At 37.0% G+C, this 23,401-nt stretch overlaps 1 protein-coding gene and 1 long non-coding RNA gene across 2 annotated transcripts; both read right to left on the bottom strand.

The window, feature by feature from the left end:
- Window positions 1–538: 538 nt before the first annotated feature.
- On the bottom strand, window positions 539–2,290 carry LOC122638629 (F-box/FBD/LRR-repeat protein At5g53840-like). Its single transcript, XM_043831486.1, has 3 exons — window positions 1,058–2,290; window positions 753–947; window positions 539–577 (listed from the first exon to the last, which is right to left on the bottom strand). The coding sequence occupies exons 1-3, from the start codon at window positions 2,288–2,290 to the stop codon at window positions 539–541; spliced, it is 1,467 nt and encodes a 488-aa protein (XP_043687421.1).
- Window positions 2,291–5,194: 2,904 nt separating this feature from the next.
- On the bottom strand, window positions 5,195–23,144 carry LOC122639657. The gene is made up of 3 exons (XR_006329554.1): window positions 23,019–23,144; window positions 18,417–18,419; window positions 5,195–5,205 (listed from the first exon to the last, which is right to left on the bottom strand). It is a non-coding gene; the product is annotated as an uncharacterized LOC122639657 (long non-coding RNA).
- Between the last annotated feature and the right edge of the window lie 257 nt (window positions 23,145–23,401).

Below are 23,401 nucleotides of genomic sequence, written 5' to 3'. Positions count from 1 at the left end.
CTAGTACGAGGAACTGGAAGACTCTTCACAGTCATCCACATTAAGCTTCTTCAGATATTATTTGAGCATTATAGGCTAAGCATTCGCCTTTTTTTGATAGCTCTAAGGCATCAAACAATTATAACAGGTATTATATATTCCTTCAACCTTCCCTTTGCAGTTCCAAGTCATAAAAACAAATAGATATAATTTGAACACAATGAGGTTTAGTCTGTGCCTTTTCTTTATAGTTCAAAGTCACAAACCAACTAGATCAACAAGGAAGAATAAAACAGAAAATAAAAACAGAACTTGAATAAGCCACAAAGTCCAATAGATGGTTTTCCCTTGAGTTCCTTCAATGTCCTTCTACTGATGTGCCCAGTGCAAGAGGCTCCCACCACTGCGGGGTCTGGGGAGGGTCATAATGTACGCAGCCTTACCCCTGCTTTCGCAGAGAGGCTGTTTCCAGACTCGAACCCGTGACTACTGCGTCAATGTCCTTCTACTGATGTCTACCACGGAAATGTGATGAAGAAAGAAAGAACCTGTAGCAATTTCACTCTTCCCATTCTCCCAGTAGGTCCTTTGGTTGAAACTGTAGATTCAAGTAATGGATAACACAGATTGTTTTAGTAAACTTTAATAGAAAATCTATCGAAGTAGACATCAATATTTTAAATGAGATACATAGTAAGTCGAGGCAAGTACGTAGTCATCATAGACCTTGTGGTAATGGTACATAGAAGATTCTGTGAAGGAGACTTTTATACCTTTAGAGTTTTGCAGCTCGAATCCATATCTATTGATAGAGTCTCAATGTTTGGAGAAATCCAGAGCAGACTGTCAATAAGTTCTTCATAATTCATAATTGATTCAGTGGATGTCAATAGCTGCAAGTGCTTTAGATCAAGTAGTGGAGGCACTGAACTTTCCCTTAATTCTTTTGGAATGATAAACCTCTCCGTCTATAACGAGGGAAAGATCCACAAAAGAGGGGAAAAAATTTATATTTGGAGCAACACTTGAATCATAGAAAATGAAATAAAAATAATGGAGCTTGTATTCCTACCCATACCTTATGAGCCTTGCAACATATTGTTAGAATTTGGGCATGACCAAACCACCCAAGAATCTCCCTCAATTCAGAGAACCAACGAGAATCAACAGCAATAGGTTTTAAATGAAGTTCCACATGAAGTTTGCAAGAAGTGTTCATGAGAGATATCTGCAACATCTGACCTGTATAATTGAATAAAATGAGTTTTGGAGCATCAATCCCAAGTTCAACCAGATTCTTGCATTTGAACACCACCAAACTTGTAAGCTTCCTTTTATAGAGCTTAAGTTTTCTCGGCAATCCGCAGCGTACCACCTTTAGATTCTCAAGAAGGGGCAACTTGGAAATCAGGCCATGAAATATCTCTTCTGCTATTGTAAGGCAGCGCAGTGATAAAGATTTCAGCCTTGCTGCATTGATTTGAAACAACTTCGTAAACAGGTCATTGTATAGAGCCACAGAAAAGGATTGGAGGTTCGGTGTTTCTATATCAAACTTGTTCAATTCAGGCAGATACTCCACTATTAAGGTTTGTAGCTGAGAACTAGAACAGTAAAAATCCTTCAAACCACTGCATCTTATCAAAATCAATGTCTCAACAAGCAAGGAAGTAGAGACTAGATTTTGGACGATCCCATCTTCTGCATGTATTTCCTCCAAAGATAATGTCTTCAGGCAAGGAAGTTTTACTTCATTAGAAGGCACCAACTTACACCTTCTTAACTTTAATACAGTAAGAGATTCTGTTCTGTAGATGCTCTGTGGCAACCTATAACAAAACCTACATTTTTTGTCTTCAAAATGGAGTAGTGGTATAGAATCATTATTAGCTGACATGTTGATAGCTAGCTCTTCAAGGTTGCCTTTTGTTGCAAATTTTATCCATGAGTCAATGCAAGAAGATATTTTGAACTTTCCAGGTTTCAGATTTTTCATACAGAGCTTGAACTTCTGAATGTACACCTGTGATCGTTGCTGCAGTGAATTTTTTACATAATCTATGAACTTTTTGCGAGAAGGCCAAAAGGTCTCATCAAAATCTAGAACAGGGAAGGACACCCAAACACTTTCCCATCTCTTTGACAAGGAACTTGTTCGAGCTGCATCCTTCGCTTCTAAGAAAGCAAGGATCATGTGTAATATCCCTTCAGGTAATTCCGTAATCCTATCCTTTGTGTTATTGGTTACTTCTTCCATAGTTTCTTTACTTCCTCCTTTCAATCGTTGTTTTCCTCTCTGAGAACTCTCCATTAAAACTTCGTAGGTTTGCTGTTTAAAATAATTGAGAACAAACTTAAACAATGTAATGATATTCCCAGGGTTGTAACATAGAAAAAAACTAATTAGTAGCTGGATTTCAATTTGATAGTTGAAACCTGCCACAGCTTCTACAATCATCTTCCAATGATATTCCAAATCATGATTTGTAATAATATGTATAATTTAAAAAAAAAAAAAAAAGAAATCACGCACAAACATGCATTATCAATTTTGTTTAATAATATGTATGACAAAAATGCACACAAATACATGATTGTCATAAAATGTTACCCCATTGTAATGTGTTTCTTAGCCAAACAAAAAAGGATATGAAATGGAACTTGTGGATTCAATTAGCATTTTTATGTATTATTTTCTCCCATTGTGACAAAATAATGGAATCTAAGAACCAAAAAACAGCCAGAGTGAAAATCCATGTTTCACTCATTTAGTCATATTATCAGGTAAAAAGAAAAACCAATTGTATTTTTTTAAGACACACAACAACATGAAAAGAATCAGATAGAAATACTACATATAAAGAATTTGTATTTGTACATAATAGTTGTGCAAGTGCATCTCTAGGAAAAACCAATAAATAATTGACACAAATTACTCCATCGCCGCTAATCCTCATCATCAATGGTTAAAATGATCAAATCATTCGTCTATGTGGCAATACAAGTTATGCATGTGGGAAATTTTTCACACAATCTGTGAAGCCAACTTTTTCTTAACTTATTATCAACCATTGCAACTTCGTTTGGGCTAAAACTTGATATGTGACTTGGGGACCTCGACTCTACTTATTCACAAAATTAGGGTCTCATATGATCTGTCAAGTGGAAATTTTAGGGCCGTTAAGAAAGGCTTCTTGTTTCCAAAATATACCGTACCCAAAAAAAAAAAGAGAAACACTACTAGCCCCATGATAAATATAGATCATAGAGGCTCCTTCTGATTGCAAGGGAAGTAAAGAGAAGGGAGGTGAAATCAAATCAATACCCAAATGATTTTTTTTAATAATTATTACCTAATATGATTATGTAGCTTACTCCAAAAAACATTTTAAAAAGTTTCAATATTTTGCATTCTCAAAAGAAACTCAACAAAAAAAATATAGATCTACACTAGTGTTTATGACAGATCCATGAATCTCTTTGTTGAAAACCTTTAAAACTATTCACATGATTTGTTGAAGTACAATATAAATTTAACACCAAAATCTAAAGAAATTAAAAGAAGGGGAAAACAAACTCACCAAACAATAGGGTGATGATTCAATATGATTTTGCTAATGACCAAGGATTTGTGATGGAATTTTCTACTTGCTTGAGCCCTCTTTTCTGTGTAAAGAACAGAAATATTGATTCACCTCAGAAAGATGGCAAAGAAAAAGGAGTGGTGAGAATTTTGAAATGAGATGTAGCTCTTGGGACTCTGAATTTATATATCTAGGGTTACCTTAAATGTCAATGCGAATTTCAAAGCTATGGGCAAAGATAAATACCAAAGACATTATCATCGGATACATAAGGGTACTATAACCTTGGCTATGTATATCAAGGAACCGGTGCACCACTGAAATAAACGATTGGAAAATAGCCTTACGTGGTAGATAGTATAATTGAAATAGGCCACCAAAATTTGATATGTTGTTACCTAGAGAACTCCTAATCATCCAATGGTTAAAATGACCAAATCATTTGTCTATATGGCAAAGCAAGTTATTCATGTGAAAAATTTTTCACAGTACTATCTATGTATCCAACATTTTCTTAACTTTTTATCAACCATTCAAGTGTGGTAAGCAGTTAATGTCAATTTTTTGGCAAATAGCATTTAATGCCAGTTTTTTTTGGTAAACAACATTTAATGTAGCATTTAATGTCAGTTTATAAAGGCAATTTACAACCAAAAAACTATAAAAATAAGAGAATTAAATGAGTTTCTAATTTTTGAGCATTTACGTCACCGGCTGTTGATTCATTGGATGGATGGGGCATTCCTTGGATAACCACATAACAAATTTGATGGTCCATCATGATAGTACTACGTGGGATTTTTCCTAGTTGTATTCTTGTTCTTCATTTTTCGAGCACCATACTAACATATGGAGAAGCAGGATTCATATGAAAAGGCCATAAGTACATCACTAATGTCAAGCCCCAACCAAACTACAACAAAGCATCAGTTGTGCCTTTCTTCAAACGTTGCATGCTATTAAACTTCCATCTTAAAACCAATTGGTTCTAAGTGGGGTGGCCTCTTGTGGCTCTTATATTTGATAGTCGGAGCACCCACAGTCGATGTGGGATTACTTTAATACTCCCCCTTACGTGCAAGTCTTCTTGTAGGTTATGTCTTCGTGGGTGGAGCAGGCCCATTATCGACGGAGGCCCAACGTACCAGCTCTGATACCATATTAAGCTTTCATCTTAAAACTAAGTGGGGGTGGCCTCTTGTGGCTCTTATTCTTGATAGTCGAAGCACCCACAACCGATATGGGATTACCTCAATACATGTTTAGAATACTTCTGCCTTATTTTATTTTTTATTAATTATTGCCCCCTCCCCTCCCTTTTTTGGTAATTATTGTCCCCTATATTTAATTTACATCATTACATGACCCTGTTTAAGAAAGACGTCATAAATGGCCCACTATCATTGTGCCATTTGGAGCAAATATGGCTATTCTGACAGAGTGGACATGGTCTGGAATAGATGAGTTTCAGAGTTTATAATCAAATTCAATCAAATACCTCAATGTATGTCCATGCATCCACATGTATGCCCATATGTACCTACAATGCTCCGAACACTACTATGCACTCTCCCATAGTCCTGGATTTTTCAAAGGTCTATACCACTTTGGAACTTTGTTTGGGCTAAAACTTGATAAGTGACTAGGGACCTCGAATCTATTTATCCACAAAATTGGGGTCTCATCTGATCTGTCAAGTTGCAAAATTTTGGGGCCATTAAGAAAGGCTTCTTGTTTCCAAAACATACCGTTGAGAAACACTGATAGGCCCATGATAAATACAGATCAAAGAGGATCTTTCTGATTGCAAGGAAGTAAAGAGAACGGTGGTGAAATCAAATCAATACTAAAATGATTCTTTTTATAATCATTGTCTAATATGTGTATGTAGCTTACTCCAAAACATTTCAAATCTGGTTAGTAAATTTTACTTTACTTTTCAATCAAAGCCCTTTGATTTGAAATAGGAAAATAAAGATTAGGGAAAGAACACTCTTTGGTTGTGTGGCTTCTGCGCTCAAACATGGGAGCATGTAAAATTACCGCCCAGCCCCTCCTCAAATAAAAAATCTCATCTGTGTTGATACCTTTGTGCACGTTCTCATCGGCCCTAATGCAGCCCAATTGCATCCAAGCTCAACAACTAAGCTTTTATGAAGATCTACCTGCATCAAGAACCAAGTCCATAAAACCCACTTGGCCCTAGACCAAGTCATGACCAAGCACCAACAATGTTGTAGACCAAGTCATTGAGAAGCACCAAAGAAGCTGGCCCAAACACCCTTGGCTGAATTTTCTGTTGGAGTCCCTTGGAGTGTCTTTTGCTCTTCCCCAAGTCATAAAGCTCCCTTATTTTGTTTAACTAAGAAAACTCTTTGAATCTCCACTCACCTCCTAGGAACATGCATCAAGGCATCGTAGATTGGTTCTAGCATTGAAGGTTCAAGCAGGGGGTAGAGTGGTCATTTCTGCCCCCTATTAGATATAATTGAGGAAATTGAGGGGTAGGTAAATTGAGGGGATAAAGATCCACTTTCTTCCTTGTTATTTGTTATTGGTCCACCTCATGTTTTGGGGACTTCAGCTAGAGTTACTTGGCCCCATCTGTTAGCTTTCATATCCAACTAGAATCACCTCAAACCGAATTATAAAATGAAAGTTATTAAATATTTTACTTCAAAAGTGTGAGTCAGATCAGAATTGAGATTTCGCTCTTGTAATTGTTATTCTCTCTCTATCTGAATTTGTACAACCTAACCAGAGGTTTCACCAGGCCCCCATGCTAGTACATGGCTACACGACCAAGCAACGGTCTCTTACCCGAAAGATTATATCTAAAATATATAATTCACCAAATTTATTTACAAATTTTTATTTAGGCTACACAATCATGATTACAAAGTTTAATTTTTTAAAATCAATTTCACCTCCCTCCACTTCCCTTTTCTCGTAGTTAGATGAAGTCAGAAAATTTTGGAGAGAGAATAAATAATTAAGTATATGACAAAAATTTTGGGTGTTGTGTGTAGAAGGGAGGTGAAATCAAATCAATACTAAATGATTTTTTTTACAATCATTACCAAATATAATTATGTAACTAATTTCAAAACATTTCAAATCTGGTTAGTAAATTTTACTTTACAACTAAATCCTTTTGATTTGAAATGGAAAATCAAGATTATATCTGAAATAGGCTACACAATCATGATTACACACTTTCTTTTTTAAAATCAATATAATTTCACCTCCCTTCACTTACCTTTTTCTTGCAACTAGACGGACTCAAAAAATTTTGGAAAGAGAATAAATAGTAAGTATATAACGAGTATTTTGATGTTGTGTATATCTATACATTCATATAGAAAAGATTGGGCTGGCTTCATGTTTAGGTCCAATTCTAAATTCACTGGCTCTCCTCAGGCTGGGCCATGGCATGCATTGTATGGCAAGTTTGTCCAACAGACACTTTGGTAAGTCTCCTGTAGTCTCCATAATTTATTGAAAGATTAAATTTTAAGCAATAAACTTTTTCTTTGTTTCATTGGGATTTGATTTTGATTAAATGTGATTAGTAGGAATTAGAGGTAGGGATTCTTCTATGATGTAGATGAAAACCCTTCCTGCTATGTTGACATGTATGTCATATGATTGTAATCACTCGCATTCAAATATTGTGAATATGTTGTCCATCTAGTCATGGCACCTTTTAATCCTACTTTATCTTATGTCCGTTTAAATAAATCTTCGAAAAATTTCTAAAATTCAATTACATTTTTAACATTAGGTAAAATTATATAAACTGATGTAGTGACTAGTGATTGCAGCACACATGTTGCACAATTAGTAACTTTCATCAATGCAAGAATAAACCATCGAGCCACCTATTTGTTGGGCCGGAATCTATTAGGTTTTGGGTTTAAGGGATAAAACTCATATGGGCTTGAATCAAAACAATTTTTATTTTAACCTCATATATTAAGCATGGTTAAAAAACCTCATACATTAAGCATCGTTGAGGTATTGCATGTCTATGCTTGATTTTTTTTTATTCTTTACTTGGGTGCATAAGTGAAAAGATTATTAAATCTAATTTCTCTCTTAAGTCTCATAATGCACATGATAGTTTGTGTGCATTGGCATGAAGTGTTTCTACACTTCAGTAAGACCAACCAAGGCATCAAGACTAAGCCATTGGAGATGTTTCACACAGTTAGTGGATCAAGAGCTTCAAAGGTTTACTCATCAAGGACCATATCAAAAGACAAATCTAGACTTCGGATTCTCCATATTGTAATTTGTATATCTTGTAAAGTCCTATGTAAGGTGATTCTCTCATTGGACATTAAGACATTAATCCTAAAATACCTAAAATGATTGAATTTGAAGGCCTTATGTATACAAAGAACAAAGGAGATGAGATTCTCCTAAAATGACCTCCTAACATCTCTAGACTGGATTCTTAATATCGTAATTATAATATCTTGTAAAGTCGTATGTAAGGTGATTCTCTCATTAGACTTTTAAATTAAATACCAATTTCAAAAGACCTAAAATAACTTTGGTTCTCTCAGTCAAGGTTCTAAAACTGGGGTTTCGACTAGGTTTCGACCAGCCAGAAATCGAGTTCATCTCGGTTTCGACTATATCTCGGTCGAAACTTGGGACTTTCTCCAGGCTAACTCGATCCTTGGTTTCGAGGCCCAGAAGTTGGTTTTTTTTTTGCCCTGATTCTTGTTGTACTGCCTATTTTTGACATTTTAAACCCAATCCATGCATTAGTTTCGCATAGAGAACACTAAAAATATTACTTGTGGTTTTTTTTTCCAAGTTTGATATTGTATATTGTTCTTGGACATGGTATCAAATAAGGTTTGACCAGAACACAACTCCTTCAATATAAATGAGATTTAAGCAATCTTGGATTTGTTAGAAAGCTTTGTTTTGATAGTTTTCCAACAAGTCCAAGATTGCTTAAATCTGATTTATATTGAAGGAGTTATGTACCGGGCAAACTTAATTTGGTGTGCACGAATGCTGTCAAAATCGCTCTGAATGCAAATATTTTTTGGACATAAAAACAAATGAATATTTTACCGCACTTTTGATTTTTAGCAATGTCTTACGATACTAAGATTTATGAAATTTTTAAATTTGAGAAAAACCCTAACATTAGAAAGTTGAAAATTACACCTACCGTCGAAAGTTCAGTTTTTGTTCTTGAACTAGGGGGTTGACTTTTTTTCTTTTTGGAATTTGATTTTTTAACTATTTTTATTGGATTCAAATAAGAGGTATTTGCTTATTTATGAATAATATCTTTTGTAAATGAAATACAAATACAAAAACATTTACTTAAATGATATTAGACATCATAACTAAGTGTCTGTCCTGGTTTCTGGCAGTTTCTAGCATAAATATCTACCTGTCCTAGTTTCGAGCCAAGTTTCCCCTTGTTTCGCTGGGCATATGTGTTGAAACCACCGAAATATAGTCAAAACCATTGAAACCCGATCGAATCCAGGGATTTTATAAAATCCCCCTTCAACTCATCTCGGAAACCTGCGAAACCGAGTTAACTCAGTGGTTTCGACAGGTTTTGGTCGAATTTTTCTTCCATGCTCTCAGCCGTAGGATTGAAATTTCGACTTGAGAATCAAGGTTTTTAGTTTTTTATAAATTGTAAAAGCTTTACTCATTGTAATGGAGTGAATAGAAGAATTAAATTTTCTTTGAGCAAACACCCTGAGTATATAACAGAGAGTTTCACTACAGTCTAGAAGAATTATAACTCCCCTTACTCGGTTATACATTTGGTAGAGTGTGTTCTTGATTCTCCCGATCCATAGCTTCCAAGGAGAGTCAGCTTGGAGAACCTCTCCCCAATTTTTATTGGAGTTGGTCTTTTTACACTAAGCAGATTGTGAAGTATTGAATGTTCATATGTTCCACAAAAAAAAACTCAAGTGAGTCATCAACAAAAGCCTTTATCTTTAGGGGGAGGGTTTTCTCAACAAACGGCATAGAGGAGTGCACCAATGAGGTGCAACTAAATGGTTTCGTATATAGGAGGATAGGGATCGAAGTCATTTCATGTGAAGTGCTAGCTAGCCTACTCTCCTTGACCGCTTAGAGAAACTTTTCCATTATCTTTATTCTTTGTTTCCTCTTTTTTTAGGAGGTTGCTATTGGTAGGCTGAAATATCTGCAAAATTGTTATCTATTCTTCCATTAGGATCAAGTAAACCTGCCATTGTTGCTACTCTGAAGCCTTGCAATGTGTTTCTGAACTTTGTAGTAATATTTCTCAATCTTGTTTCCGTTCCATCCATCATAGTAAAATAAGTAGAATCCCAATCCAATTCATGAACTCATATTCAAACCAACATAGCACTCTTATGCTCAATCCTGATTAGAACTCTTATGTTCAGTCTGGATTAGAATACTTATGCTGATGTAGCATGATAGGCCACTTCAGCTAACATTATGCCGTCCTCATCTCTTTCTGTTCATGATGAATGGTTAATACGATTTTTTTTTTTCCTTTCTTTTTCTTCCCCACACTTTGATGAGAGATTAGCTCATGATGTAGAGAAGATTTCCAAAGAATCTTGGATCGGTTGTACCACTGAGAATCCACCTGATCGGGTTCAAAATATTAATTTGTCAGCTCACTTTCCGAGGTCAGAACTTTTTTCATTGGTAGAGTTACGGGAGGCATAATACCTTTTCGAAAACAGCAGCGAATGCTCTACAGGTTATCCAATCAATTCATTCATTAAAGTAAGATTTCACAAACGAATTTGCAATTTTAAAGGGTGTTTTGTGTGCAATATAAGAATATTAGTTTCTTAGTTTATTTTTCTATTTTATTTTAGTTTCCTTTTCTTTTGTAATCGGCCTTATTATATAAATGTCGTTTTGATGAATGAAATAAAGACATCATGAAGTTTATGCATCAAATTACCTGTTCCTATTTTGCTCTTCTTCTGTGTTGGAATTAGAGTTTTTTCGTTACCTCGATGATTCAATGATCGTGAGCACTAAAACAAGATCTAACCCCCATACTTCATACTGGCCGGCTTTACCCATTTGATGATTTTCGTATTGTTGCATTTGATTCGGGGGAATGTATTTGGCCTTCATTATCTTACAATTTTAAAGGGTGTGCGCAACCTCCGAAGTTTTGTGCACAATATAAGAATATTAGTTTCTTAGTTTTTTTTTTTGTTTTCTATTTTATTCTAGTTTCCTTTTCTTTTGTAATCAGCCTTATTATATAAATGTCGTTTTGATGAATGAAATAAAGACATCATGAAGTTTATACATCAAATTACCTGTTCCTATTTTGCTGAAAAGGCTCCTGTCCTGCAGTGGCGGGAGCCAGAGCGTCCAGCCCAGCAAAACCACACAAAAACAGGGGGGGGTGGTCACAGTGGTCCCACAAGTGGGTCCCAAATGTGAAATGACCCTAGGTTTTTGCTCTTCGAGGATAGGCCAAATCCTATTTTGCTCTTCTTCGTGTTGGAATTAGGGTTTTTTTATTACTTTGACGATTCAATAACCGTGAGCACTAAAACAAGATCTAGCCCCCATACTTCCTACTGAGCTGGCTTACCCATCTGATGATTACTATATTGTTGCGTTTGATTGAGGGGAATGTATTTGGCCGCCTTCATTATCTTTATCTACATTTTATGATTATTGTTTACGATTTCCATTCTTTTCCGCATTGTTTTAGATTCTCAATTTTTATAGAGTATAATTTATTTGGGTTGTTGGTTCAGCATGCACCAAGATCCAATAGCTAATCTGGTCCACAAAATTGTAGGAGAAGGATGTTGTTAGTGCATAACTTTATTAGAATGCCTCATTATCTTATGTTGTTGGTGACCAATCCCCATGGATCCAAATTTTTCCGGGAATACATAAGGTTTGGCAGTTAGCAGCTTCTAGCTATGATATCTTAATCTCTAAATCACCGTACGTTTTCCTAAAACAGAAATTGGATAAACTGGTTTAGTGTACTATGAAACCAACCACCAGTTGTGCAAATAACTTTCTTCACAGATCCATGGAAACAAATACAAAAAAAAAACTCATCTTCCCTGTACGTACGTAACGAGTGACAATTACTTAAAAGTTTACTTCCTTCGGTGCAAGAATCAAGAACTCCGTTCTTAAAACAAGGTACCATGAGAAGTAAGTGAGTAAGCGAGAAACGTCCATGATCGGCCAATGTTTCCAAAGCTTATTGAGTTCAAGATCCCAATACTTCTTCATCTTCTCCATGGATCTTGTCGTCGTCTTTCTTCTTTTTGTCTCCAAGAAAATGCAGAGAAAGAAAGCCAGAACAACCATAGCCATGGTTGGAATGGTGAAACCAAATATTAATTTGTTTGATGAGATGCTGTTGTGATCTTCAGGGTGGAGAAACTGCCACTGTGGAAAGGAAGAAGAAGAAGAAGATGGATTCTTCATTTTCTTCTTGGTTTTCTTCTTCTCTTTTGAGAATGGAAAAAACCATGAATAAAATGATGATTAAAATCGCTGGAAGCTATGTCGGTATTTATATCTGTTTCTGAAAGGAGAACTTTTACAGTCTTTATGGAATACCCATAGAAGGAGTTAGATAGTAAAAAGACGAAAAAGGAAAAAGAGAATAAATCTCAAATTTCCAAAAAAGAATTCACATTGTTGATATGTTTCTATCAATAAAAAAGCATGGGTTGATATCTGGGAGCCAGAGACAAAGAATTCAGATTCTCTCCAATGACAAGAGTCCATTTCCCACCATCCATGGGATGTGGTCCCATGCTCTATGATTGATAGGAGATCAACTCTGATTTTGATTGGTAGGAGATCGACTCTAGTGGTTAAATGTCATTGGAAAGGATCTAGACTCAGAGACAACGATGCGTTCCCCCCCCCCAGTCTAAAATTCGGATCATGTACACTTGTACAAGGACAGCAACTGCTGTTTTGGTACGCTAGTTAAGCAACACGTGGTACATTATTAACTAATGATATTTTCTTCAAAACGCCCCACTTCTTTTCTCTCTCCCGTTTTTTACTCCATTCTGTTTTTATTCATTTATTTAATTATTTAATTTCTTATTCATCCTTTCATCCTTATCTTTCTCTCTTTGAAGATACCTGCTCTAGTTCGGATCTGCCAGATTCTAATCGACGATTGAACCCGAATCACGTCCATCAATTAAAAAATCTCTCAGATTCTACAGCTAAATTTCTATTGGCCAACCCCTAGGGACCGGAAACTTTGTTGTCCATATTGGACTTGGAGAAACGATGCAAAATTTCAAAGCGATCTCACTTGGAAGAGGGAGGATCGCCTTCTACGAATATGAAGAGGGAGAAAAAGAGGGATCCAGATCCTTTACAGCGCGTTGCCCATAGCGATCTGAGTGGTGCACGCAAAGATCACCTTATCCCTGCCCAAACGCCTTCCCTGAGCGGAGATAAGGCGGTCATTGCACATGCAGTCCAGTCTACATCGCACAGACCGCTACGGGCAACTGCGTAGACGGTCTGAATTGGAAAAAGAGTGAGGATGAGGAGACGTAGTAAGTTGAATATAAAAAACAGCCTCAGCTCCCGAAGCCATATGACATAGAGAACAAAGTGAAAATCTACATAGAATTCGACATGATAAGCACAACTTCTCTTCTTTGTTATGTCTTCTTCTTCTTTAAGCTTCTCTCACAGTTTCACTTTTTCCTCTTCTTTTGGTTAACCTCCCTCAGCACTACTGTTGGATTTCGATCTCTAACTTTAATATTAAAATCCACCACATTGACTGCATCAAGAACTCCGATGGTTAGCTTGTTACTGAGGTTCGTTCTATTGCTTCTTTTTCTCATACCATTTCTCCTCTATTCTAAGTACTTCTAATCCTCTAGATCCTTCATTTATAGAACCTCTGTTCTCAGTCACCATCCCTAATACTGAGAACGCTGCTTTTATATCTTCTCTTGATGAGATAAAGGATGCAGTCTTCAGTGTTGGTCCCAATAAAACTCCTGGCCATGATGGATTTTCGACTATCTTTTAGCATAAAAACTGGGAGCTTTTGCAAAATGATATTCTGCAGTTTGTCACATCCTTCTTTAATTATGGGGCCTTATCTTTTCAAACAAATCATACGTTAAATCATCCTCGTCACAAAGAAAGAAAATACTCTAATCCTTGCGGATTTCCGGCCTATAAGTCTTTGCACTGTAACCTACAAGAAGATCATTATTAAACTCATAGCTTTTTGATCGCATGGGTTAGTAGATTCTTTTATCTCTCCTTCCAATCTGCTTTTGTGCATTCTATCTTCCCAGCCACAATTGCAGCACGTATCCTCCAAATTCCCCTACCAACCCATCCACATGATGATTTCTTCTTTTGTCCCTTTACAAAAACAGGAAATCTCACCAATAAAGTTGTTGCTCGATTATTAACTGCTTCAATCTTTCAATCCACACCTCCAATCATCAATGGATTGATTCAAAGGAATTTGGAAACTTCTTTGGATACTTAAATTACATCACAAATTCAAACTATTCCTATGGAAAAATTTTCCGGATAGGGTTGGTACTCGGAGCAACATATCGAAATCATTCATATCTCGGATTCTTGTGTTCTATGTGGGTCATATAGAGAAACTCATTGGCATCTCTTCCTTTCTTCTGATTTTTTAAAACACATCTGGAATGCAGGACCTCTAGGACTGCTAACTGAATTTCTCCAGGGCACCTCCATCCTTGACCTTTTTCACTCCATGACCATCAACCCCCCAAACCCATCCTTTGATATGAAAATTCTCTTATCCATCTTCTCCATTACCTGTTACTTTATCTGGATAGAGCGGAATTGCTGCTAGGTATCACATACCTTACCCAACCCTCTTTCAATAATCCAGAATGTGAACAGATGGATTGGGGATTTAAGCCTCATCTATTTTGCACCACATATTGAATCTACCTTTCTCCTCATACAATACGGAAAATAGTTCCTCTTACACAGACAGATTCACTAACAATTATCTGTGATGACAGTTTTTTATCAGACTCTAGAGAGGCAGGATGGGCAGCCATTATCATTCATAACAATAAATTTTTGTGTGCTTGTTCAGACTTTTGTTATGTAGGGTCATCACAATAGGTACAAGCAAAAGAACTGCTACTTGAATTGCGGCGGATAGGATCAACGACTAAGCGTTCCTCTCAACATATGAACTGACTGTTTAGAACTGATCAATTGGCTTACTCAATCTACTAAACAATGGCCTGGGGAAGTATTCACGGATCTGTGGGACATCAACCATATTGTGGCCTCTTATTCTACTTTATGTTTTTGTAAACAAAACAGGAGTTTTATTCAGACTGCAAATGATTTGGCTATAAATGCCAAATGTACTAGGAATAAGTTGTATCTTTCGGGCATTTCTTTTATTTAACTAATCTATTTTCCATTTCATAAAAAAAAAAACTACGCGGCCTTGGACCGGTTTTCTTGCTTTCTTTTCGTCACAGGAGACTCGTGGGATGGGATGCAAGTATGCAACTTATTTCTCAATGTATTACTTTGATGGGAGAACGTTGGCTATACATATACCGCCGGTTTTTGGTACGCTAACAGTATACGGTAATCACATGATTAGTCACAGGATTAGACACGGGAAGGCAAGGGTATTTTTTTCCAAAGGAGAATAGAGAGGATGACGCATGTTGTCCGGGATGGGCAGCCTTTTCCCTACTTAGAATAGTAGAATGGGAGAAAGATCGCTATCTGGGTGCGTGCGGTGGACTGTTCCTATGCCTAGACACAGGGTACGTGAAATGAAAGTTGCATCCTCATGAAAAGGCAGAAATTTTCAGGGGTGCGATAGTCATTTGCGTGCCATGTGTCAGGGTGTAGGAACAGTGCACCACACACACCCAGATAGCGTTTTCTCTCCCTAGCTAGTAGCTAGATTACACAAATGTGAACACATGCTTTCCAAAGAAGAGGATTTTAGCTTTAGCTTTACTCAGCCTCAGAGCGGTTTCTTGATTTCTTTTCTGTCATAGGAGACTCGTGGGTGGGATGCAATTTATTTCTACAAAAATTGCTGTGAATTAAATAGGGGACAGTTTTCATACACAGTTGTGTAAGCCGTGCATGTGAGAGGATGAGAGTTTCAAGGCATTAAAATAAGAGTGGGGTTTTATGATTTTTCTAACTCCTTGTGAGAGAGGAAATCTTTGGCCAATTAAATATGGGCAAACTTTTAAAAATTGTGTGATTCAACCATTTCGGGATTTCTATCAGAAAAAAGAGACTTTTAATGCTAACGTGTGAATAGGTTGAAGAAGCGGCTAAGTTTTTGAATTAACTTTCCTCAGAATCACCCCAGATTTCCGACATGGGGCGGTGAGATGTTATCATAGTTGACTGCCACCAACCTTTTATTTTGATTTTCCGGGTCTTCATCCGTAGAAAGTAGCAATTGTTTTGTCATTAACAAGGGGAAAGTTTTCAACTCTTTCCGGGTCTTCATCCGTATGGGTGGGGGTTTTATGATTTTTTCAACTCTTTGTGAGAAAGGATACGACCGTGCATACTTACACACTGTGTATGAAAACTTTCTCTTTTACTTTTATTTATAAAGTATTGATAGTGTTTTTTTTTTTTTTTTGGGTAGGACAAGGTATTGATAGTCCACTGCTAACTAACACTAGTCAATGAATTTTTTGTCTTGTGAATATAGTTGAAAAATCAGATTTTTTTATTCTCTTGTGATTCACGAGAGTTAAACCTGATCAAGACGAGTCCTTTTTTTTAACTTTTAATATATTTAATAATTAATATACATAATATCGAGAATGGGTAAGACCATTGGACTTTTTCACTATTAAAAAGATATTTGAAGGGTATGAAATATCTCATTTCTCTAAATTAATCAAAAGATTATCATTAATATTCATTATTAATTGTGAATACATGCATTAATATATAATACGATCCACCAATCTTTGGGCATAGGAAAGTGTTTATTATTAATACTCATTTTTACATATTTATGGACGATTGATGTATGCACTTTCCTATGCAAAAACCACGCCCTTGTATTGGAAACTAAAACAAACTTTTCTATAGTCCATTGGTAAATAAAGAGAGAGAGTGAGAGAGAGAGAGAGAGAGAGAGAGTGAGAGTGAGTTTTGACCAAACTTGACCAAACGCACTGAGTTTCGTGTCACTTGGGCATAATTACCAAGTCTATAATAACTCGAACTGAGTTTGGTCAATTTTTATAATAATCGAGTCTACATGACTTATGAAATGGTTTTGCAAATTTTTTACTCGACTCAGGTGATTCGCCTGAGTCAAAATCTGGTTTTCCAACTATGCTCTAGAGACCTAAAATTTTATGTTATGTTTATAGCGACTTGGTTGTAAATCAAAATAAATTTTTTTTTTTTTTTGTAGAAAAATAAAGTGTTTTTTTTAAGGAAAAAAGTGAAAGAAAGAAAATTTTAATGGGGAAAGTTTTCATGCAAGGGTGCATGAGGGAGGGGTAGGTGACTATGAGTTAAATAGAAGGGTATTCGGTCATTTCAACCCTCTACTGTGAGAGGAGGCATAACTGTACAAGGTTGTGCATGAAATTTTTGGACAAATCTAATTACTCGAAAATAGAAAAGAGATAGTTTTGTCTTGCTAAGGTTATTGGCCAGCCATTTAAGCAACCTAACCACACCAGGGTTTTAAAAAGGAAAAATTACTTAGATCCACTAGATTAAAAGATAAGTAGGTTTCAAATTTGTTTTACATGCACTACTTTCTATTTTAAAAAGATTTACTTAATCCCCAAAGTTGGTTAGTACTCATGCCACATTAGAAAAAATAAAAGCAAACTTCCAAATTGCACCAACCTCATTTAATTGTTTTAAAAGCTATGAAATCCAATGAAAGAATAATTTTACGAGAAGAAATCAAAGTGGTTATTATCCCCTAAAAAAATAAAAAAATAAACTATAGCATCTTATCCAAAGAGAAGTACACCTTAATTATTGGAATAGAAAACAATAAAAACAATTCACAAACCCCTCTTAGGATTTTTGTATGTTCCAAAATACCCTCCCAATTCAATACCTATTCCTGCCCTCTCCTGCCTTGCGGTGAATGGGATCTCATTCACAGTTGGTGGAAGAAAACTCGGTCAACAAAAAAAAAATAAAAACAAAAAACAAAAGTGAGAAGCAATAAAAAAATAAAAAAAAAATAAAAGTAGGTAGAGAAAGTTGCGCGTCCCTTCCCTCCTATTTTATCCATCATGGTATAAAACAGATTTTTGGGGCAATTTTGGAAGTTTATTTTTATTTTATTCTTGCGTAGCATGAGTATGAACCAACTTCAGGGATTGAGCAAATATTTTCAAAATGGAAAGTAGTGGATGTAAATAAACCTACTTATCTTGTAATTTCGGTTCTTATCTAATAGATCTAAGAAATTGTCCCTCTTAAAAATTGGGAATCGGTGAATCAGTGAATCGGCCTATTGAGATCAAAATCAGCCATGCCCGATCCCAATTTCCACCTATCCGACACGGTCAATTCGCACCCCAAAACCCTTGAAATTCCCTGTTTTTAGATTTGAGGATTGGTTCTAGGGTTCTTAAGCACCACTTTCGATCCAATCTGGATCAGAATCTCCAATGACCGATTTCATCCCCAATTCCATGTTTTAAAACCCTAAACCACACAATGATCAGACTTTGAAATTACAAGACTTTTTTTTTGGTAAACGAAATTACAAGACATTCATTGTTCCAAGTAGACTGAAAATTTCTATGAGGAAAGAAACACAATCTCTTGGCGAGGCAACATTCTCAGCTTTTGGAATTAGCCCAACTAAGTTGAGAGAAGTCAAGGCTTCATTCACTTGACACCCCAACCTATCTGTTGCTCTGAGTCCTTGAACCAAGCTCCTGACTTCTGCTTCAACCCTGCTCCCTATAAATGCATAATCAAAGGCAACAAAAATAAACTAGCCTTATTGTAAAACACAAACGGACCAGCCAACTTCATTACTTAGGGGGTTAAAGAAAGCAATAGTAATAAGCATAGGATAGTCAAAATTGGGCAGCATTTGGTCCAAAAGATAGGAGGGGTTAAAATTATCTTGAGATACTAAAGACAATCGAGCCTATTCTCTGTGACTGTCCTCATACTCTGCATTTGTAGATATCGGCATCGCTTGGCATCCTGCCGGGGTCTTTTCCGATCAAATACTTGGGTGTACCTATGATAAACCAAAAATACACAGGCCAGCCCCGAGATGCCACATGTCCTGACCCAAATGAGAGGTTGGCCCAAGCCGGACCACGACAGAACCCATTCGGCAAATCCAAGAGGAATAGACCCAAGAAGTCATCCAGAGACCAAGTCCTCCATGCAAGCCAATGAGGTCCAACCATGACGTCACCGCCAAAGTCTATGTCATCTTATTATTAGAAGGAGTCCTCCATGCAAGCCAATGAGGTCCAACCATGACGTCACCGCCAAGGTCTATGTCATCTTATTATTAGAAGGACGTTATCCCAAAGATATGTGATCCTATCCGGACTCATACATCAAGGATCGTTATCCAACACGTGAAGAACACGCATATCTATCTGTTAGGAAACCTCTTTCCTACAGGACTCTGCGTTTCATAAAGAGACCCTACTACATGATAGACCCTTCCACGAAGAATGCTTATCACCAACAGGGACTCTCCACACTGCCATACTCTACTATAAATACTCAGGTATTCTAACCCATTATTCATCTTAAACTCCAGTAATTCATCTGTTGCTAAGAGAGATCTAACTAAGGCATCAAAGAGTCCTAGGCCAGAACCACATCGGTTCTCCTTTGTCACTGACGTCCTTTTGTAGGTCGCGGCATCCGAAGAACCAATCGGTGATTTTCTGACGCAACAGATTGATGCCGTTTATGGGAACGACGCTAGCCAACATTTCTACTAGCTCGTTTCCTCAAGTACTCAATGACACCACGTAAGAAGGCCGCACCCTCTACCAATGCTCCGAGGGAGAGGAACGAGACACCACCACTAGAGAGCTCTCGTCGGAGAACCGATCATCAAAGACTTCAAGAGACGGAGAACCCGGGGAACGTACATGTCGACGCAGGAGAGATAAATCTTGATGAAAAAATACCCAGGGAAGCAATAGCTGATCCAAACGCACCAGCAATAGTGGGTTAAATTAATGACTTGTAGAGACAGATTCTCCAGGACCAAAACCTTTTTCAGGATTATTTGAGGCAGCAGGTGACTTCCCGCAGGAGGGTGGTGCCATTACCGAGGACAGAACCAATCCCTCAATAGGAGCAAAACCCTAGGGGATCACCCCCTGAAGGTGAAAGATCGGAGAGAGCTACGAGACGCACAAGTTCGGCCCATCCGCAAAGAAATCCTTCACATCATCCCGTGAGAACTGCGGATCTGCCGATTCGATCGAAACGTGGGGCATCACAGACGCAAAGATCAGTAGAACTTAATCAGAATGGTTCGATCAGAAGAAAGGACCGATTTAAGGATTTATGATATTATTTAGCCGACAATGCCATGATTTTCATTTTCTTTAAAGTCATGGTGTCGAGTATGTATTGTGTCATACATGTATACGATGTACTCGCGTAAACCTTGAGACAGAAAATGTCAGATGGGTGATATACTTTTATATGTTATTTAGGTATAGAATACCAAGGGAATCAATAGCCCAATGGCTATCAACACATTCCATAAGCTATAGATCCAAGGCTCAAGTCCCCTTAGAAGCATTTATTTATCTTTGTTTCAGTGCAGGGTGAATGGAGGGTAGAGGGTGGAATCTTACAAAGCTAAAAAAGAAAAGAAAAGAAAAAAAAGAACCGTGAGAAAAAAGAAAGGAGAAGGAATAGGGAAAGAGAGAGAAAGGCCCATAACCATACCGACACCATACAGACCAGTAAGAATATTACAGAACAGTACAAAACAATATAGACAAGTAAAGCACAATAAAGTATAGCAAATAACTGAACGGAAAAGAACTAAAACTGAAGGATTCAACAATGCTTCATTCAAAATTAGGAATGAGTGGAGTAATGAGTCTCTGAATGTCCCTTCCGTTACCTGGGAGTAGGCAATAGAGAATATTCAATCAATATTCTAGTTTCATCCTAGAGTTGAGTTAGGCATTGGTGGACTAGAAGTAGAGGTTAGTAAAGAAAGCAAAGGAGCCCCAATGGCTCAAGGAAAGAAAAGCAAAAGAGCTCTATTGGCTCGCAAAGAGACCCATAACCATACCGACACCATACAGACCAGTAAGAATATTACAGAACAGTACAAAACAATATAGACAAGTAAAGCACAGTAAAGTATAGCAAATAACTGAACGGAAAAGAACTGAAACTGAAGGATTCAACAATGCTTCATTCAAAATTAGGAATGAGTGGAGTAATGAGTCTCTGAATGTCCCTTCCGTTACCTGGGAGTAGGCAATAGAGAATATTCAATCAATATTCTAGTTTCATCCTAGAGTTGAGTTAGGCATTGGTGGACTAGAAGTAGAGGTTAGTAAAGAAAGCAAAGGAGCCCCAATGGCTCAAGGAAAGAAAAGCAAAGTAAAGAAAAGCAAAAGAGCTCTATTGGCTCGCAAAGAGAAAAGCAAAGCAAATAGAGGAAGAAATAGCAAAGACCTGTGATTATCAACCATTTCCTGTTGGGGTATAGGTATTGGGTGTAGTACACAGAGATTGAGCAAGTGAGCTTCCCTAGCATTGAGATGACCGGCTAGGGTATCGATCCACGGTACGGTGTGGACTTCCCCGACATCTTGATGATCAACCAAGGTGTCATCTCACATCTCCCCCAGATATAGTTAGGGCATGAGCTTCCCCGACATCTTGATGACCGGCTAGGGTGTCGTCTCATGTTCCTCCAGAGATAGATTAGCGCATGGACTTCCCCGACATTGAGGTGACTGGCCAGGGTGTCGATCCACAGTACAGCATGGGCTTCCCCGGCATCTTAATGACCGGCCAGGGTGTCGTTTCACGTTCCTCCAGATACAGTTGGATCCACGGATCCCCAGAGTTACAAAGCGTGTATCCTCACCAGTACAGAGCTCAGTGGTAAATCACATAGAGAGAATCACATAAAGAAAAGAAAGAAAGAAAGAAACCAAGATCAGGCAACCCCATTGAGCTGGAAGATCCTGTGAGGATAAGCGAAGTATAAGAATATAAGAAAAGCCAAAGCAAGAGAATCACAAAGAAACCCAGCTAAAAAAGCCAAAGCAAGAGATTTAAGAGCAAACCAGATAAAAAGAGCCAAAGTAAGAGATTCACAAAGATAATCAGACAATGTAAGCTAAAGTAAGAGACTAACACCAGAATAGGAAAAGAGTATGACAGATTAAAGCAATTTATAGTAAGAAATTGACAGACCAACAAGCACAATGATTACAAGTCACAGTAACGGAGCAATAGCTAGATATTGTTTTCATTATTTATGAGCTTCATGCATGACAGCTATTTTGTAAGATCGGACATAGTATGCCAGATTTATGAGTTTTATTTACAGCATGTGCATAGCATAAGTTCTCACAACATAGCATAATTTTATAGATTCATGGGCATGGTATGAATGGTATTCCTTCTCATTGAGTTAGTTGCTCACCCCATAGCTACAAATGTTTTTACAGAGCAGACACATGTGTAGTGTCAATGTGGAGATTGCATCCAGAGATCCAAAGGGAAAGGCTCCAAACTTCATAGTAGATGGCTCAGGTGTTTTGGGATGTAATTTGTTGGATAGACATTTTGATGTAAATTTAAAAATACAAATCATTTAGGACTTATTTGTTAGATGTTGATGGAACTTATTTTCTATAGTTGTGTTGATACAATTTCATGGATTTCAGTCTATAGAATGCACAAGGTAGGTGGATAATTAAAATGGATACATATCTACAGGTTATGGATGGATATCATTATTAAAATGTGATGTACATGTTATGGATGTTAATGTAAGTGCAAGGTAACAGGGGACATGCTGACGAAATTTTTAGAAAAGGAAAGAAAAAGGAAAAAGAAAAGAAACTTTGACCGTTATTTTACGGAGGCCCGCGAGAGCCTATTCCCATATCTTACCCGGATTTGGGGGTGCTACAGTATCCCTATGTGATGGGGTTCATTCAGAACAGGTAAAAAGTTACTTGTATGGTTTTTTGTTGGCCTTAATCTGTACAAGCTGTAAATTTTAGTTCTGTTTTCATTGTCAATATCACTTCATGCTTATTAAATTCGTTTGGCTAACTTTTCATATGAGTGAATTTCCATCAAAATCCCCTTGAAGAGATAAATAATATCTACCTACGAATGCAGTCACCAGAGAATTTTGAAGATTAGGAGCTTGAAAACTTATATCAATTTCTATTGCATGTATAGAAGAGCCAGAGGAGGACGAAATTTCAAGTTCTGATGATGACAATTCCTTTGAGGGTCAAATATGGTACCTGAAGCTGTTGGAGAAAACCTTCTCCAAGAGCATAACAATGACTCTATTAACAATCCAAACAAGAGAAGGAAGACTGAGGATTAAATTAGTAGGTTGGATTTGAATAAAAGGGTGAAATAATTTTCTTGCTTATTAAATTTCAAACTTGACTTTGATTTGATTTATGTTTTGTGAAAAGAAAAAATCCTGAACAAAGACATGTCCTAAAATGATAGGTTTTTTCTAATTAATGGTCCAAGTTTCATTCTCATTGTTATTAACTTGATAATATGAATTTATCATTTTT

Source organism: Telopea speciosissima, chromosome 9 (assembly GCF_018873765.1).
Source record: "Telopea speciosissima isolate NSW1024214 ecotype Mountain lineage chromosome 9, Tspe_v1, whole genome shotgun sequence".
Lineage (NCBI taxonomy): Eukaryota > Viridiplantae > Streptophyta > Magnoliopsida > Proteales > Proteaceae > Telopea > Telopea speciosissima.
Note: the sequence above shows the minus strand (reverse complement) of the source record. Positions and strands in the feature narration are given on the sequence as shown.

Bases quoted from the DNA above. Each gene is read 5' to 3' on its own strand.
- LOC122638629 (XM_043831486.1), bottom strand. From the start codon at position 2,290: ATGGAGAGTTCTCAGAGAGGAAAACAACGATTGAAAGGAGGAAGTAAA. The intron at 948-1,057 runs GTATGGGTAGGA...CCCTCGTTATAG, and splicing joins TATGTTGCAAGGCTCATAAG to ACGGAGAGGTTTATCATTCC. The intron at 578-752 runs GTATAAAAGTCT...TTGAATCTACAG, and splicing joins CGAGCTGCAAAACTCTAAAG to TTTCAACCAAAGGACCTACT.